The sequence below is a fragment of the Passer domesticus genome, chromosome 5, assembly GCF_036417665.1.
Source record: "Passer domesticus isolate bPasDom1 chromosome 5, bPasDom1.hap1, whole genome shotgun sequence".
In the NCBI taxonomy this organism is placed as follows: domain Eukaryota; kingdom Metazoa; phylum Chordata; class Aves; order Passeriformes; family Passeridae; genus Passer; species Passer domesticus.
Window position 1 is genome coordinate 82,680,631 of NC_087478.1, and position 17,291 is coordinate 82,697,921.

General features: G+C 42.4%; 1 protein-coding gene and 1 long non-coding RNA gene across 5 annotated transcripts in view; one reads left to right on the forward strand and one right to left on the reverse strand.

Moving 5' to 3' along the window:
• The window catches only part of ST8SIA1 (ST8 alpha-N-acetyl-neuraminide alpha-2,8-sialyltransferase 1), a 94,394-nt gene that overhangs the window by 40,900 nt on the left and 36,203 nt on the right, over positions 1–17,291 (forward strand). For 3 of the 4 annotated variants that reach the window (XM_064421526.1, XM_064421524.1, XM_064421523.1), the window contains exons 3-4: positions 10,731–10,840; positions 14,643–14,735. In XM_064421526.1, the coding sequence (XP_064277596.1) occupies positions 10,731–10,840; positions 14,643–14,735 (203 nt within the window). The remainder of the gene's footprint in view (positions 1–10,730; positions 10,841–14,642; positions 14,736–17,291) is intronic. The other variant, XM_064421525.1, reaches the window with a different exon arrangement.
• On the reverse strand, positions 1,431–10,741 carry LOC135301184 (uncharacterized). Its single transcript, XR_010362924.1, has 4 exons — positions 10,578–10,741; positions 5,865–6,037; positions 3,920–4,064; positions 1,431–1,550 (listed from the first exon to the last, which is right to left on the reverse strand). It is a non-coding gene; the product is annotated as an uncharacterized LOC135301184 (long non-coding RNA).

Here is a 17,291-nt window from a genome sequence, read left to right on the forward strand (position 1 = left end):
AAGGACCTGAACTGACTTTCTAATTACAGGTCATACTATAAGAGATTCTATGCCTAGGGGAAAAAAACCCAGTTTCTCCAAGTGCGATGTTTTTGGATGGGCATAACTGAGAATATACTGTACAACAGTCCAAGTCATTTTGCAATAATTTTTGTCTGCCCTTTAAAGGCTATCTAAGCATGTGTGGAGAGCAACAACTCTTCAATATCTCTCTTTAATTGACTTAGAGAGCTCTAAAAAAATTAGAGATCCTGTGGGAAGATGTAACCTGAGGGCAGAGTTACATGTAGTGACAGGCCAGGAGGGAATGGCTTCCAGCTAACAGAGAGTAGGTTTACATTGGCTATTAGGAAGAAAGTTTTCACTCTGAGGGTGGTGAGACCCTGGCACAGGGTGCTCAGAGCAGCTGTGGCTGCCCCATCCCTGGAAGTGTCCAAGGCCAGGCTGGGTGGGGCTCTGAGCAACCTGGGCTAGTGAAAGGTGTCAAAAAAAGATGACCTTTAAGGTCTCTTCCAGCCCAGGCCATTCTGTGGTTTCATATATATCTTACCAAGAGCCAACAACTAACCTGTGCTGTCTTGCAGGAGGTCCATCATGTGAATAAAGAAAGCTAAGGGAAAATGTAGAAGCTTAATTTTGGGGGAGAATCAAAATCGGACAACTCAGGTTTCAAAAGGTGAAAGATCATGACAATTCTTTTATCTCAGTAAAAGGATGAAAACTAAAGCAGCAGAGTGAGTATAAGAGGCAGAATGGAGTAATTTTCTCAGCCAGAGAAACAAGTCTGGCCTACGGATGTCTTTGGAAATGCTGCATGGAAACTGCAGCCATCATGTTAGAGTGTTACTGTTGTATGTTGGCAAGTACTGACAGTGGGTTCAGCATGAGCCTAATTAACAACCTCTCATCCCTGCTGGGACTCAGATACTCCCTGCTGCCACACTCCAAGCTGTTTGCTCCTTTACCCCATCTTCTTCCAGGTCACCAGGCTCAAATGGTTGCTGATAGGAAGCTGTCCCTCCTCAGCCTAACCATTGAACTGAGGCTGAAGTAGGTCCCAAAAACAAAGTGGAGGGAGAGGCTCTAGGTTCAAGTAGCTTGCTGTTGTGTAGTGCTTATTACTCAGGGAGTATTCAATCCATTCCCATTGTGCGAACAGCATCCTGCTGCTCGGGATGTTCATTAGTTTACCCTGGATTTGCAGCAGGTTTGGGAATTGCTTTAAGTGAAAAACAAAGTTTGTTTTAGCTTGATAGGAAGCTCAAAACCTACCTTAAAAATAACAAAATATGATGTCCTAGCAGCTAGGACAATGTTCTGCCATTTCACAGAACCATAGAATCATTAAGGTTGGAAAAGACTTTCAAGATCATCAAGTCTCACCTTTGACCAATGACCAGCTTGTCAATTAAAGCTTATCACTGAGTCGTGTCCTGAACTCCTCTGGGGATGGTGACTCCACACCTCCCTGGGCAGTCCCTTCCCATGCTTAACCTCCTTTCCGTGGGGAAATCCAGTCTGGAGCTTTATTTCCAGGGCTGTTTGTTCAGCTGGCAGAAGAGAGTTGCAGTTAGAGACTTCTGGTGGTGTTCTCCAGTTTCAGCCTGGAGCAGGGGTAGTTCCAGGCTCTGCTGGGGATGGAGTCACCCCGGCTGAGGGAGGCCGGGCCGGGATCCCGGCGCTGTCCAGGGTCCTGACACCAACAAACCGCACCGGGAGAGCCCGGCTGGAGCGGGAGAACGTGTGCGTTCTCTGGTGCTAAAAGCAAGGGAAGCACCGAGTCAGCGAGGAGAGGCCTTTGTGCGAGGTCAGATTTCAGATCCGAAAGCAAATTGTGCAGTCTTGGCTTGGGTTGGGTCCCTCAGGCCTGGCCCCCGTTTGGTTGCCCTCTCAGTAAGGGATTAGCCCCAAAAATACTTTCACAGAATCACAGGATTGTTTAGGTTGGAAAGGACCTCCAGGAGCATCAATTCCAATCTTTGAATGGTTTCCACCTTGTCAGCTAGAGCAGAGCAGTGAGTGCCACAGCTGGGTGTTTCTTGAAGGCTCCTAGGGATGGTGATTCCCCCACCTCCTGGGCAGCCCACTCCAGAGCCTGGCAAACCCTTCTGTGAAGAAATTCATCCTGATGCCCAACCTGAACCTTCCCTGGCACAGCTTGAGGCCACTTCCTCTTGTGCTGTAGCTCATTATGTGGGAGCAGAGTCCAACCCCACCTGGCTGCATCCTGCTCTCAGGTACTTGTGGAGAGTGAGAAGGTTCCTCCAAGCCTCCTTTTCTCCAGGCTAAACACCCCCAGCTCCCTCAGCTGCTCCTCACAGGACTTGTGCTCCAGACCCTTCCCCAGCTCTGTTGCTCTTCTCTGGATAAGGCTTTGTGTAAGCTTGCTAAAAAATGACATTTTCTGATTACTTTTTAGGGAAGCTATACCCTTATATAATGAAATGGCACTTCTCCCCATTTAATTCTATGTTGCTAAGTGTTTTATTATTGATGTAGAAGTGACTGCTGTTCATTCAAATCAGTCATGATAAGTTATTCATTAATTATTCTCGTGCCCCTATGTGATAATGTTTTAAGGTGTTCTGTTTTCATTACCAGAAAATGAAGTAGCTAATGGAAACTTCATTGGTTCTGTAATTGCAGTAGTTATTCCCCTTTACCTCCTTGGCCTTCTAAACTTCTGTTTTCATAACCTTTAGACATGACATTACATGGCAATGCACTTCCCTCTAATTGCTTCCTTATTTGGTAAACATGGCTTTTTAAACAAGTCGGTAGTCACTCGTTATGTGTAAATCCTTTGCTGCTGCTGACCTCCTTTCTGGCTTTCCAGCAAGGGCTTTTAACCTTGCCCCTGCTTCTCTGCAGAAAGACTGCCCTGAAGAAAGTGTTCTAAATGCAGACCTGTACCATTGCCTGATGTGCAGTCCTTCAAGGTCTGTGTTGTTCTCTTGGTGTGCTGTTATTTGCTTTTCAAGCCTTGTGTGTCAGCTTTTCATGTCCTGTTAGTTACATCAGCCAGATCATGTGCTGTATGGTTTTCTGTGTGGATAGACTAAAGATCTAAGATGCAGGTTGATACGTTGTTAAATAACCTCCATATCTGTTGTAAAACTTAGAGTTTTTGATGTCTGAAATTTGTCTTAAAAGTTATGTTTTGCCTCCTTATTGATAAGGTAAGTGGAACTTTAAGAGGCTTAATTTTTATCATTAATAGAGGAGAAAAAAATTGAAGTGTGCAAGTATTAACATAAGCAGTCTTTTCACACTGCTGAGAAACCAATCTCAGTGTTTAAACTCTAATTCCAAATTTCCTGGACAGCTCAATGCTTGCTACTTGTCTTTGTCTTTTTAACCAGTGAATCTCAAATACGTCAGTGACTCATCTGAACTATTCAGAGGTAAGGGAAAGGCAAGGATCACTTGTTGATGAGAGGATCTTTTCATTGTAGAGGTTCATTGTCTGAGGAGCTGCCAAAATGAAGTGTGTTGCTACTTTGATACCTCCCATGATAACTAAATCCATATTTTGATGCCTCTAGGAGCTGATTAATTACCTTTGCTGTATCTGCTTATTCATATGAATGGGATCAAGAATTCAGAGATCCATTCCTTTCGATAAGTGTTATTGTCCTTTCTGCAATTAGGATTGGAAGCCCTTTTTATTTTTTATAAGCTGAAACAAGCCTTATTTGTTGCATACACTGTGTCTTGCTAATAAGATTTTGAGGAACATTAAGTTGTTGATAAACCTTTTGTAAAACTGGGAAAAGTAAACAGTACCCCTTACTGAGCAATAATTGCTCTTGCAAAATCTGCAGATATCTTCCTTGCTGACTGTGTTGTCCCCTACTGCCTCAAGAGAACAGTTCGACATTCTTTACCTTCCTTACACCAGATATTAATAAGCAGATACCTTGCAACTTTCCCTGTTCTCTTCTGGTTTCTGCTTGCTACTCAAACTGTGCGCCTTGAAATCACTGGGGAGAAGGTACAGGCAAGAGTTGGAGGACTTTGTCATTCGGTAGTCATATATTTTGGGTTGATCTTCGTTTCTCTGCCTGGAATGTAACAGTTGTTCACTTTAGCTAAAGTTTTTGTGCGTGAGAGTTAGTGTGCCTGCAGAGTAACTTCCTCAGCCAGGATATTGTGCACTGTAAGGCAGGAGATTAACTGCCTTGAAGTTTATATTGCATTTTCCCAGACCTGCAGGAAAACTCATTAAACTATCATAAGAAAACTGCTTGTGTTGTTTAATAGATTTGCATGACATTAAAAAAGTAGCTTTCCTCCCAGAAGTGGAAATCATCCTTGTTTCCATGCAACACAGTCACAACTTGAAAAGGCTTTGGTGCACATTTTTTGGCTTAGGCTTAGAGCACTTTATTAATGCAGCCCTGGTGTTTACAAGTTGATACACAGCTTTTCTGCTCAGGCTTGGAGCAGATTGAGAAACAGAAAAAGTGCTGGAATACCTGCTGTTCCTCTGTCTTTCTGCTACCTGGTGCCAGCGTTCTGGGAGGCAGTGCCTGGCCGGGTAAAGCCTGGGCAGTGCCTGTGTTTAACCTGAGCCAGCTGCAGTGGGAGGGAGGCTCCTGTGCCCCTGCCTCCAGAGGGGCTGGCAGGGCAGAGCAGCGCTGGCAGTCCCACCCAGGGGATGCTGCTGCCCTCCCCGTGGCATCTGGGGTTGTCAGGAGCTCAGGGAAAAGGAAAGGTTTGCTGAGTGTTGCTGTGGGTGTTGGAAGGGTTCAGTGCTTTGCCCTGTGACTCCAGGTTTAGCCTTATCACCCAGGATTTAAACAGAAGAAATCAAAGGAAGCACCCAGGAAAATGAGAAGGGGGTAAGGGAAGCCAACAGAGACAGTTGTTTATAGGTTCTGGTCGTGCTAATTCTCAAGGAATTTGTACACTATTTTTCCTTTTTCTACCATTTCCATGGGCCTGGGGCACTCCACAGAGCATTTAAATGCAGCTGTTTAGGAGGCAATGCAAGTTCTTCTTGAGACTTCCCAATTGTGGAAATGTTGGAAATTGTAACGTCTCCTGGAATAAGAGAAACCCTCCCCACCCCCACAATATCACCAAATGATGTTTTCTTTTTATTATTTTAAATCAATTTTTGGGATCATAATGCATTGCAGGTTGTAAAGTTTGGATCCAGAAATCTTGCAGATCTTTGGAATTTCTCACCTATTTATCCTTTTTGTCTTGTCAGGGAGGATACCCTTGCCATTGCCAGAGCATTCATTGTTTAAACTACTGTCTATGAAATACAGTCAATAGTCTGTTCCAATCTACAAATGTGCTTTTTTTGGTTTACTTTTTCCATAATCCCCACACTGTGCTGTCCTGGCGGTATGGAGGCTGACTCTATTGAATTAAATGTCACATCAGCAATTTGAAATGTTCTCTTAATTCCAAGCAAGTGCTCCCTTGCAGTGACATCATGCTGGGTAGAAAGCTGTTAAAGATCACATCATTTTGAAGTTCCTACTTAAAGTACAGCTAGAGCTAAAAGTGACTGCCAGCCTAGTCACTGCTGCTCCATGCTTTATGTGAATAATGCTGCAAAGCGTTCTCTCTTTAGCGTGCTCTGCAGTTCATGGATCCTTTTGGGTAGCAGAGCTTTTCCTGCAGCAGCACAGCACTGCATTTAGTCTTCCAAGTGGTCTTTTGTAGCCCCTGTCCCTGTGTAAATGGTTCCTGAGGTTCCAATCTTGTGAAAACAGTACTGCCTGAAGCACATATTTGTGGAGAGCACAAAGCTTGTGTAAGCTTGAATGTAAATTGCACCTCAGGGCTGAATAAAGACACTGCTGTCATGGCTGAGACATGGGGACCTGCAGAGGACCTTGTCCCACCTGGACAACTTTTCTTTGGTACAGCACCGAGCCGCAGGTTTCAGCATGTACCAGCTGGCAGTGCCAAAATCAGCTGAAGAAGGTAGCTGGAGGTCCAGTGTGGGATCTCTTTCTCTTCTTTCATGGTAACTGCCACCATCTCTTTGTGCAATAATCACATTTTAATCAGAGTCCTGTTCACAGGAGAGAGAGAGAGTGAGAGACAGTAGGTTTAGGCTAGATAAATGGAATTTGAGATTTATTTCTGTGAGGGTGGTGAGGCAGTGGAACAGGCTGCCCAGAGAAGTTGTGGGTGCCCCATCACTGGAAGCATTCAAGGCCAGGGAGGTTTGGTTGGGTCTGGTGGAAGGTGTCCCTGCCCAGAGGTGTTGGAACAGGATGGTCTCAAAGGTCCCTCTGAGTCAAACCAGTCTGTGGTTGTGTGCCTGTTCCCCTGCTGCCCCTGGGTCACTCCTTACTCTGGGCTCCTGCACCTGGTCAGGATGGAATTGGCAGCTGGCTGGAGAGAAGGAATGGGAGAACCATTGGGACATACCTCCCCTGGCACTAATGGATTTTTGTGGCCAAGCTGTCGTGGCTCAGAGCTCTGTGGGTGGCACAAAGGGCCCAAACCTGACCTGTGCCATGGGGCAGGAGCTGCTGCCACCCTGCAGTGCCTGGCAGCTGACAAGGCACCGGGACTCTCAGGGGTCAGCTGGCTCCTTAGGGAATTCACTATACCCTCACCCTTCCCATCAGGATACTGCCTGCTCAAAAGGGACAGCAAAATCACAGCATCTCTTTCCAATTCAAAAGGCTTATTAAAAGATAAATTATTCTAATTTATGTTCTCAGCGCTTTCAATGATTTTTGTATCTTCAGCATTAAAGCAGAGGCTGAATACTGTAGTTCTTCCTGTAAGAAGCTGGTTTCTGATTAAAGTCTTTGTCAGTGAGTGGGCAAAAAATTAGTGCATTAACAATCTAACAAGGAAATCAAAGTGATTTAGAGTAGCATTATCTAAAATTTTTTGTTAGTATGTGTAATGTTCTTTTAACTGATGACAATGATTTATTTCTACTTAGATGAATGATGAAACTAATCAGTGCATTGCTTGAGAGATGCTTTGTTAAATTACTCCCATATTCAATTGGGAGTCTTTAATCTATTGCTCTGTGTGCTTATTTGTCATTGAATTTACAGGGGGATGTGCAGGTTCTTTTGTTTACATGAATATTAACTAGAATGCCTTCACTGAGTAGAGTTTCCTTGTTTAAAAAGGGGAAACTGAGACAATGGGGCCTTCCTGTCTCTGGTTTTGTTGGGAGATAACTTTTTAAAAATGCCTCATGCAATTTGTTTAATAAGTTACTTGACCTATGTTTACAAGGGAATTCATCCTGCTTATTTCCAATATGCAAGGTGTTACTATTTAAAAGTATTTGTAAATTCTATGGTAATTCTTGCTTAATAATGGGGATAAGTTTGTGGTTTTCTGGTACATTTTCTCTGTCAGACTAAATAAACTGAGGCTGTTTTTTTCCAGTCCACCCGCAAGACTCTGGCCATTCATAAAAATTTTATGAATGAGGAAAATAACATGTGTTGACAATGAAAATAAGAGTTTCAGGAAGACAATATTAGTGGAAATGCTTTTGTTACAGCTCTGCTGCCTAAAGCCAGCATTTGTTAGCCTGGCTTAGAATTCTAAGGAGAAAAACAGCTGAGCTTTTTGTGACCATTTAGCATAAATGACAGCTGGGTCCCTTTAATGTGAGAATTTACACACTGTCAACTATGAACTGATAATTTGCCTAGCAAAGTGTTGTGATGTGGAAGGTAAAGAAGGAAAGCATTAGAAGGCTTTGTGGAGAGGAAAAAACCCCCATATTTCATGGTTGCTTATGGGCAACACTTGAGTCTAGGACTTGTATCAGTTTTGTGTGACCAGTTTTGTTTGTTTGGACAAAGAGCTGCTGGAATGCCCCTGCAGTCTCAGCAATAACACAGATCTGTGATCAACAGTCATGTGCAGGGTTCTCCCTGGTCATCCTGAGTAATTGCTCTTCTTTGAGCCCAGAGCACCTGAAATGCCACCAAGCAACAGAAACACTTGCTCCTTTGGACTTTGCACCCCTGCATGCTGGTAATGGCACTTGAATGGTGCCTTTTGCTCAATGTAGGAAGTTTAAAGGTGTTGTCTTGTGGAAGAAAGGCCATTGAACATTTTAAGCTAATGTCTTGAGTCTTCAGTACTTTGCTGGGGGAGGCAAAAGTGTCTGTGGGCATGGTGGCTTTCCACCAAGAGCTGTGTCCAGCCTGGTTTTCCTTCTGTGTGCACAGAGCAAGTGGATCTTCACAGCTTAGGCGGAGGGACAGCCACCATGATGATGGAATCTGCCCCTTGTGCTTTCCTTTGGCTTCTTCAGATCACCCTGTCAGTCCTGATCTTGTTCTTTGGCTTCTTAGACTCTCTCAAGTGTTGGCTAGTCCAAGATGTGATCCAAACTTGGGAATTATTTTGTTGTTAATCAGTAGCTATACCTTGGCAGGTGTGATTAAGTAGTTGCATTGTGAAACTTTTGGAAATTTATAGGCTTGGCTAATCCTTTGTTTCAAGGGGAAGGGAGTGCTATTCTGAAACGAATAGGCTGTTTGGACAAAAGCCACTAGGAGTGAAGTTAACAGGACTAAGCAGTAAATGGGGGGAAGAAGAATTAGAAAGATAATAAGCAGGAAATAAGGATTTGATTAATGAAAAATGAGTGTAAGCTGGAACCAATGTGTGTTGATGCCATTGTTTTCAGAATGTAGAAATTGTGTCTATTTTCACAGTGTGGGTTCCCACCAAGCTCCCTACTTTGTACAAAGTAAAATAAAAAATAGAACTACCTCATCTTGGTGTGGGAATCTTTTGTATACACCGGGTAGCAAGGCTGTGTTCAGGATAATAGAAGGACAAGAGCTTCAAAATTTCATCAGCTTGTGGATACCAAAGTATGTATGCAAGTGAGAACTGGTACTATAATCTCTGAGCAGAACAGGAAATAAGCTTCCCTTGAAGGACAGCAAATCATCTCAAGAATATTAAAGGCTATTTGCAACTCAGAATTTGGAATCAATTAACTGTTTGTTTGGGGGGGATCTAAAGGCACAGAATTTGTGACAGTGACCACTACTCTTAAAAGCAAGAGTTAATGTCTTCTGCCTTTGTGGTCTGGCACAGCCTTTGTATAACCAGCTGTTTTGAAGGGAGCTTTGATGTATCTTTAGGCTAGGTACTTGTATTTATAGAACACATCTAGTCTACCTTTCCTCTGCTTCCCACCCCCATGCCTTTACAGAGAATGTGAGTTCTCATTTGATCAGGGTCACCTCAGGGGTGAGATGTCCTTTGAATCTCAAGATATGCTCCTGATCAGTAACTGTAAGTTAACTCCTCTTGAGAAGGCAGATGCAGGACAAGAATGCAGCTACATATTCAGTATTGCTCTGCTGTGCTATCAGTACATTCCTAACCATGGCTGACCCTCAGATGCTAAAACTTACTTTTCTGCTTAAGCATATCTTAATCCAGAGTTAGTTTTTGCATTAAAAAGCAGGTAGTGACTGTATGAAAGCTGAACAGAATCTAGTTTGCAGAGAAAGGTAGACAAAACAAGTAAATGCAGGAAGAAGAGAAATAAGACAGAAGGAATAAGTTCTAAAAAATGCAGAGTCTGTGCTGTAATCCTGGCTCTGCTTTCTGGACCATGTCCTGTCTTGCAGTGCCTGGTGAATGTATGATGCAATGGCAGAGGTTGCTCTGTACATGCAAGTGAGGCCACCCAGAGAGAATTGTTCTGTGCTGCTGCATCCTCTCTCCCTGGCATCCGTGCTCTCTGAGGCCTGTGCAGTAACTCCTGTCTCTGCTGCAAAGTCAGGCTTTGACAGGTTTGATAAATAAAAATCCCTGCACAATTTTTTTTGCTTGAGGAGAATATTAACTCTTGTATTGCAGACAAATCACATTCTGTGACTGAATCACACTGCTTTAAATTCACATGTCTCTTCACCACCATTTTTTTTCCATGTGCTGTGTGATGCTTACATGGGTGCCCCAAGCTCACAAGAGGCTTGGGGCTGACAGGAACTTGTCCCATCCATAGTTTGGGATCCTCTGGAATGAGGACTATGCAGATCTAGTATATTATGTGTATGGTGCATGGGATCCCATGACCATTTGACTTTGCACTTTCATGCCCTGTTGAGCAGCTACAAGAGCTCCTCAGATAAAATGGTCCCATTCTAATTTTAATTTATGCTGATACTAATTGTAATGTGTCTGGGCAGCTGGCTGCTTAAGGAGCTGCTGTCAAGCTCCAGATATCTTTGCCTAAGGCTCTGGATTGACCTGTCCCAGCAACAGAGCCATGGAGAGAGCAGGGTGACTCGAGATTCCCAGTACACTTCTGTCATCACAGCCTTCTGTGTTCCTTCCTTCCTTCCTCAGAGGTGTCTCTTGTATATCAGCTCAGGAAGATCACTCTCATGGATTGTTTTTCCTGTTTTCCTGCTTGCCTTGTTTCTGCTGTGTCCTTGCAGCTTGCCTGGAAGGCTTGTGAGCTGCCTGACTTTGACCAGCTCTGCATCAGGAACAGGCAGTTTTGGTTTTGCAGAAAATAATCTTCTGTGTAGAGTTTGTTGCATCCTGGTTTGGGGAGTGGGGATCAGACTGGTTCTACATGTACTTACCAGCTCATTTCTGTACTTTTTTTTTTCCTTCACTCCTAATTCTCCTTTTTACTTTGTCACTTTGAGCCCTAACACCTCCCTGGGTTCTCCAGGAATGGCTGCTACAAAGATGTTTGTGTTCTCTGTAACACTGGTCTTGTTTTGTGTTGCTAGGCTACTCCCTTCCAGCTGCCACTGAAGAAATGTTCCGTGGTGGGAAACGGTGGGATCCTGAAGAAGAGTGGCTGTGGCAAACAAATAGATCAAGCAGATTTTGTCATGCGGTAAGACAGAAATCTTAATGACACATTATCCCCCTTCCACCTGCTCAGCCTCAGCCTTTTCAGAGCTGTTCAGCTGGCATTAATCAATGAGCATTTGCCTTGTTGCCCTGCCTTTGCAGGACGATTTGCACAAGCAATTTGGGTCAGAGTGTGAGGAGAGGCAAAAAAGGAGTTTGGGCTTGGTTCTGTGAGGGGATATGGGGTGAGGGGACAGTGCGCTGGCCAGTGAAGTTGGGAGGGCTTGTGCAGTGTCTCAGGGAGGTGCTGAGGAGCTGCTTTTCTCATCATTTATGCAGTGGTAGCCAGGGTGCTTCATCCTGCTCTGTGCTCTGTCCTCTGAAAGTAAATGTAATCTGTGCAACCCTCAGAATGAGTAGGGGCTGACTTATGGGGCAAGGCTTCAGCTGCTGCAAGCCAAAATCTTCCTTTGTCTTCCCTCAAGACTGAACTGTGGCTGTCTGAGGAAATGCCAAACTTCCCTTGATGTGAGGTTTTTGTGATTCTTCACATTTCCTTTCCCTCCAACCTTCCTTAATTTACAAGAACCTATCAGGAGGGATGTTGAACCAGCTACTGCTTTTGTGATTAACTTTGGCACTTTCTAGGTCTGTGATCCTTAAGGAAGAAAGACAGAAATTAGTTCCTCCCTGATAAACATGAACAAGAGAAACACTGTGGGAGAGAAACTGGAGGACTGCTCCAAAAGAGATGAGAAATGGAGTTTCTTTGGGTTTCTGAGGGATGCATAATGAACACCCACTATAACAAATCTCCTTATTAGATCCTGATAACTCATTATAAAACTATACAAATTTGTTCTAAACCATTCCTGTAATTTCTGGTTTGCCTCTCAAAGACCAAAAATGCCTTCATTATTAAATGCCTGTTAACACAAAGAAACAGAACAAATTAAAGGCATAGGGAAACATTTCCTTGGAGCACTTACAGAAGAGAAGATGTAAAGCACAGGGGAGAGCAGCACTCTGATTGTCATTACTGCAAAACTCCTTAGGTGTTTCATAGACTAAATACCAGAAACTGCAGCAGGTATGCAGTTTCTTGTATTCTATATTTTCTAGAAATTAAAATGCTGTAGGAGCGACCAGTTACAAAAACAACAGAAGTTTGAAAAAAAATTTAAAAATCAAGAAACCAACAAAACAGCAGATATTTTAGCTTGATCATAAAACCCTATTTCTCTGCAGGGAGACTAAAGCAACCATTATATGTACAGAGCTTTTTTTGTTTTAGAAATAAGTGATAGGGAGAACCTGCTCAAATCCCAGTCACTGTCTGCAGGCTCTATTATATTAGTGATATGAAGTCATTTTTATGGAAAATTTAGTTGATATTTTCTAAATCGCATAACACTTCTCATTTTTTAACAAGAAATATGTATAATAGCTTCAAAGTATTTCTGCAGTGTGAAATGTCCTGCCAGGTTTTGCCCTTGTTTGTTAATTCCCTTCACAGAGTTTTCATTTCACTTATGTATATTTCCATAAGCTTTGTCATGTGAGAGAAGATGGCTGCAGTCATATGTTGTAATTGCTAAGGTTATTTAATGAGTTTAGACTCATCTGGTTGCTGAGCATCTTCTACAAACACAGTTGTTCCAAGACAGATATGAAAAGGCCAGCAGTTTTCAGCCCCTAAGGCATAGCAAGCTGCATATGCAATGAGAAAGCTGCATATGGTCTCCATGTTTAGGTGTTGTGGTTGCAAAGGGCTCTTCTTCTGATTTTCAGGTTTCTAATTCTTATTTCTAAGGAAAAAAAGTTTTCCCCCACTCCCTACCTGCTAATGCTTATTTTAAGAGAGAAGTGTTGGGTAGTAGTCCTAAGCCATGTCTCTAACTCTATTTTTCATGTACTTCTTTCTCAGTACCAGATACAGCAGTAAGAGAATTAAAAATTAAGTTTCTTAGTATGAGTCTTGTGCTTCGGTGTGTTCCTCACCTGCAGAACACTCAGTTCTTTGCTGACCAATCCAAGAAAATTATTGGGAAGGTCAAGTGACAGATTTCCTGCAGTTTCCTGTGGATACTCAGGCCATTACTTAATGTTTCCTGCACTGTAAAGTGGGAATCAGACTTACTGATGATGTGTTTAAATAATGCATCTGTGACTGGCTTATGAAAGAATTGTCATTAACTTGATGCTGAGATGGCAAAAACTAGGGTGAGGTCTTAGCCCTTGATAGTGCTTTTAAATGAACTTGAACCAAAAATGATTTTTTAAAAGCGTGCCCTAAGAGCTTGTGTTTATTCAAAGCAGAGAGCATAAAATTGTGATCTGCCAGACATATGCCACCTCTCTACCCTAGAGCAAATCAGCTATAAATCTTCCTTCACAAATATTTGTTTGACTTTTATTTCACTTTATTTTAAGGAACTTTTTCTTGTTAAGATTTTGAAATTTGTGTCTGAGAATTAAAATTTCCCTATGCTTCTGGCCTTTCCCTTTCCTATTCCTCTACTCATCAATGATTGCAGGTTCTAAAACCTCTGATTTTGATTATTTTTTTGTCTTCCTTTGAATTTCTCTAGCTTCTCTTAATTTGTGTAGAGTGAACTACAAGCTGTTTCCTGACTGAATCTCAATACATTGTATACATCTTAACGAATCCAGTCATGAAAAGGAGAAAATGTTCCTGGAAATTTTGTATTTCTTGGTGAATGTGATTTAATTCATTATGTTTCATGTAGTTAGGACATTGCTGTCCTTTTCCTTGGCATTTTTTGATGATAATTTAATGTTTTGAGAGCTGGTATTTGTATGCAGATAGAGGCTGATATAGCACCACTGTGGTTTTGGTTGGGGTTGTTTTGTTGTTCTTGTTGTTGGTTGATTGGTTTTTTTTTACATAAAAATTGCAGAGAGAAAACCCCAATAACATAAACACCTAAAAGCCTTTCTCTGAAAGAAAATCCAAATTATGTTTGTCTTTGAGAATCGTTATTTCATTTTTGCCTTTTAAGCATTCCAAACACTCTTCATGTCTTTGTTTTAAAGGAGAAATTTTAAATTAATAGTGTTTGGAAACTAGTTTAGTGTTATTTTTATGTATTGTGTAGATTTCTCCTGTCTGATTTTTGGGGCAGTGCACAGGGTCGGATGGTGTTTGAATGTAAATTCATCTCTATCTCCTGCACCTTCCTCCTTCTCCTAGGTCGTTAAAAAAAGAGCTTTTAGGACGGTTCACTGTGTGCATGTTTCCCTCTACTTCTGGTTTGAGTTTTGATTCTCTGCTTCCCAAAGTAAATTTGCTCAATTGCTTTGGCTTTATTCCATCACTACCCTGCCCACCAGAACAAGCTTGTGAGCAGAACTGAGACACACATGTCTAAAAAGCCACCTGATTTCTTTTTTTTTTCTGTTTTCTCAGTAAAATCTATAAGATGATGGTACCCCACAGTGTAATATTAAAAATGCCAGTTGTAATGCCTGTAACAGAGTGCCTGAATATTATCAATCTGAAGCCTGATACTGGTAACAAGGCAAAGCAGAGTGAAAACCAGAACTTTTAAAGAGTTTGGATTTTTTAAAAAAGTTCTTCTGTAGGTACTAACAGCCTTTCCACAGCCTGTCAGAGATGTCAAGTGCATGCCTTTGGTTTTCCTCAGCAGCTACACAGATCTCATCTCGGCAAAAGGTTGTAGTTCTCTATTTCCCCACAATCTGGTACAAAAATGCTCACAGGTGTGGTACAGTAGGAGCAATTGTAGCCTGGTCCAGTAATACACCACTGAAGCCTATCAGTCCTGAATGTCATCTAAAATCTTGACTGTCTTTGTGTGCAGGTGCAACCTTCCTCCTCTGTCCAGTGAATACAGCAAGGACGTTGGATCCAAAACCCAACTGGTGACTGCAAATCCCAGTATAATTCAAAAAAGGTAGAGAGCAGATTTTTCCTTTTCTGGTTGGGGGTAGACAAAAAGAAAAGTGCTTCATCAGTGTTATAGAAATTGGTGCATCAGAGTTGTGTTCCTGATAATCTGATCCTGGAAGGGGATCTGGAAAAGGTGCAGTAGGCAATGGTTTGGTCTTAGGTGAAATAATTGAAGGCTAAGCCTCTGATGCTTTCAGTGTAGGCAGGGAGCTAAGGGAGGGGTGTGTTGGTGGGTGCCCCAAGCTGCTCTGCTGGCCAGGCCAGCTGGCTGCTGCATCCCACAGTTCATGAAGGTGCTGATTTGGGCTGCTCTTTGTTTCAGCACACAGAACCTCTGAGTCTCACTGCCTTTGCATTATGTTTGATACTGACTTACAGAGTATAAAAGAGGTTAGGATAGGACTGCTTGGCAGGGTGTGATCGTACAAGCTTTGCTTTCATGGGGAACTGGGACAAATTTGCGTTGTTTATTAGAGTTGGTTGAAATTTTCCAAATGTCAGTTGCTGATGAGAGTGGGGAAAAAAATGTCAGTGCTATATCTGAGTTTGTCTTCCTGAATTTTAATTGCCATGTTCTTTGTTTATCCTCTGGAATGAGGTAGGTTGTTCTCAGGCAGAACAAGATCTGGTAGTAACCTGCCATGTTCACTGAAAAACACAAGAGAAAAAATATGAACCAAGGGGATGAGCAGGAAATGACTAGGCATAAAGAAATGTATAATGTGAGTACTGGCAGGTGAAGGCTTGTGAAAGGAAGCAAAGCAGGGAAAATAAATGCATGGTAGAAAGCCAGGTGTTTTATAAAGAAAGGCACTGGCTTGGAATGGATGTTTGATGGTATTTAGATGTGATATTTTTCCTCTCTTTGAGGCGTTGAAGGGTTCTGTAGTTTAGTGTGTGGCAGAGATGACAGTCTTTGACAGAGTAGAACAGAGAGGACAAGCAAGAGGGAAATGCAATAATAATAATAACAATGAGCCGCAAGAGCTGATTGCAGGCAGAGAGTGCTTGAGTAGGGGCAGGCACAGAAATGCTTGTGGGATGAGATCAAAGCAAACCAAGCAGAACTGGCAGGGGATGGTGCCAGGCAAAACCAGGGAGTAACCCAGGGCAGTGGATCTGCAGACAGGGAGTCTGAAAATGCTGTGCTATGTAGATGGCTAATTGATTTAAGAAGTGGAATGGAATGGCCAGAGCATCCCATCAAGAGAAGATCAGTTTGGGTGTGACATTTGGGATGAAATGACGAGGAGCAATGTGAAACACCGCCTTTCAGAGGGTTTTGCAGTTTGCAAGACAGAGGATTATTTAACTCAGGCATGTTTGTTTTGCACCCTCCCCTCTATCAAGGTCTGGAGTAGAAAGCTGACTGTAGCTACTATTTTTGAACAGAAAAGGCAAAGAGCTTTAGTGGTGCTTGGAAGAGACTGTGGAGCCACACTGTAGAGTCCATGGAGTGTTCCAGAAAGAGGGGAGGGATGGAATGAGGAGATGGTCAAAGAAGCAGATGGAGAGAGCAAGGTGCTACTTTGTGAGGGGTGGATATCTCAAGGAGGAGTGGAGGGGGGTGGGAAATGGGGAAAAAGAGAGAAAGGAAACAAGATGGTGATTAATGTCAGGTGAAAGTGAGTGGACAGTTCCTGTGATGCGAGGCCTTGGATGAGAGTATTGTGGAATGTATGTGCATGTGTATTGATTTGGGAGGGATACACAGCCAGTAACTGAGAATGACACAGGGAACAAATTCACAGCACTGAAAATTGGCAGAAGCCTCCTTTGAGGCTTTGCTTCCTCTGCCTGGTCAGGAAGAAACATTTTAATTTTTTTTTTTAAATAATTGACTGATGTTTCCTGTGTGCTGCCCAAAGTAATTGTTTTATCTCCTGTGTGTTATGTTAGAGTGGGGAAGTAAAGGTTATATCATGAAAGTTAAAATAGAAAAGAAAAATACTACAATTCTGTCATCACTTCTATGGAAAGAAGTTTTTTTAGGAATTAAGGTTATTTACACTTTTGATGCAATTCAAAGACTTTCATATTTGTGACTGATGTATCTGTTTCTAAGCTGCGAGTTATCTAGCATCACATAATGGGATTATTCATTGCCATTCTTCCCCTCTCCTCTTGTCCTTACTTGAAGTATGTTGATATTGATGAGACTTGACATCTCAATTATCTCTCAAGTGTCTTATGGCGGGTTTAGTGAATTGGTGCTGCAATGCCATTAATGGTTTCTAAAAGGTTTACCCTTACCAGATAATTTATGGGGATGTTGATATAGGGCAAAGTTTTCATACCAGGGATGTGAAAGCAATTTTCTGTGTGGTTCTAAAACCAGAATCAGTGCCTTTAAAAAACAAAATTGTTGGCAGTAGTTATTGCAGAGATACAATTTCCCTCTCTATTTAGCACCTTAGGATGGAAGAGTCACAATTTAAATCTAGGAATACCTTGACTTTGAAGATAACTTCTAAACATTGCTGTTGCAGAACTTAGATCAAGTTCCTTCTCTGTTTTCAGCAGGAAATGAGGCTCTGCAGGTGGTGTAGGCACAGAGTTA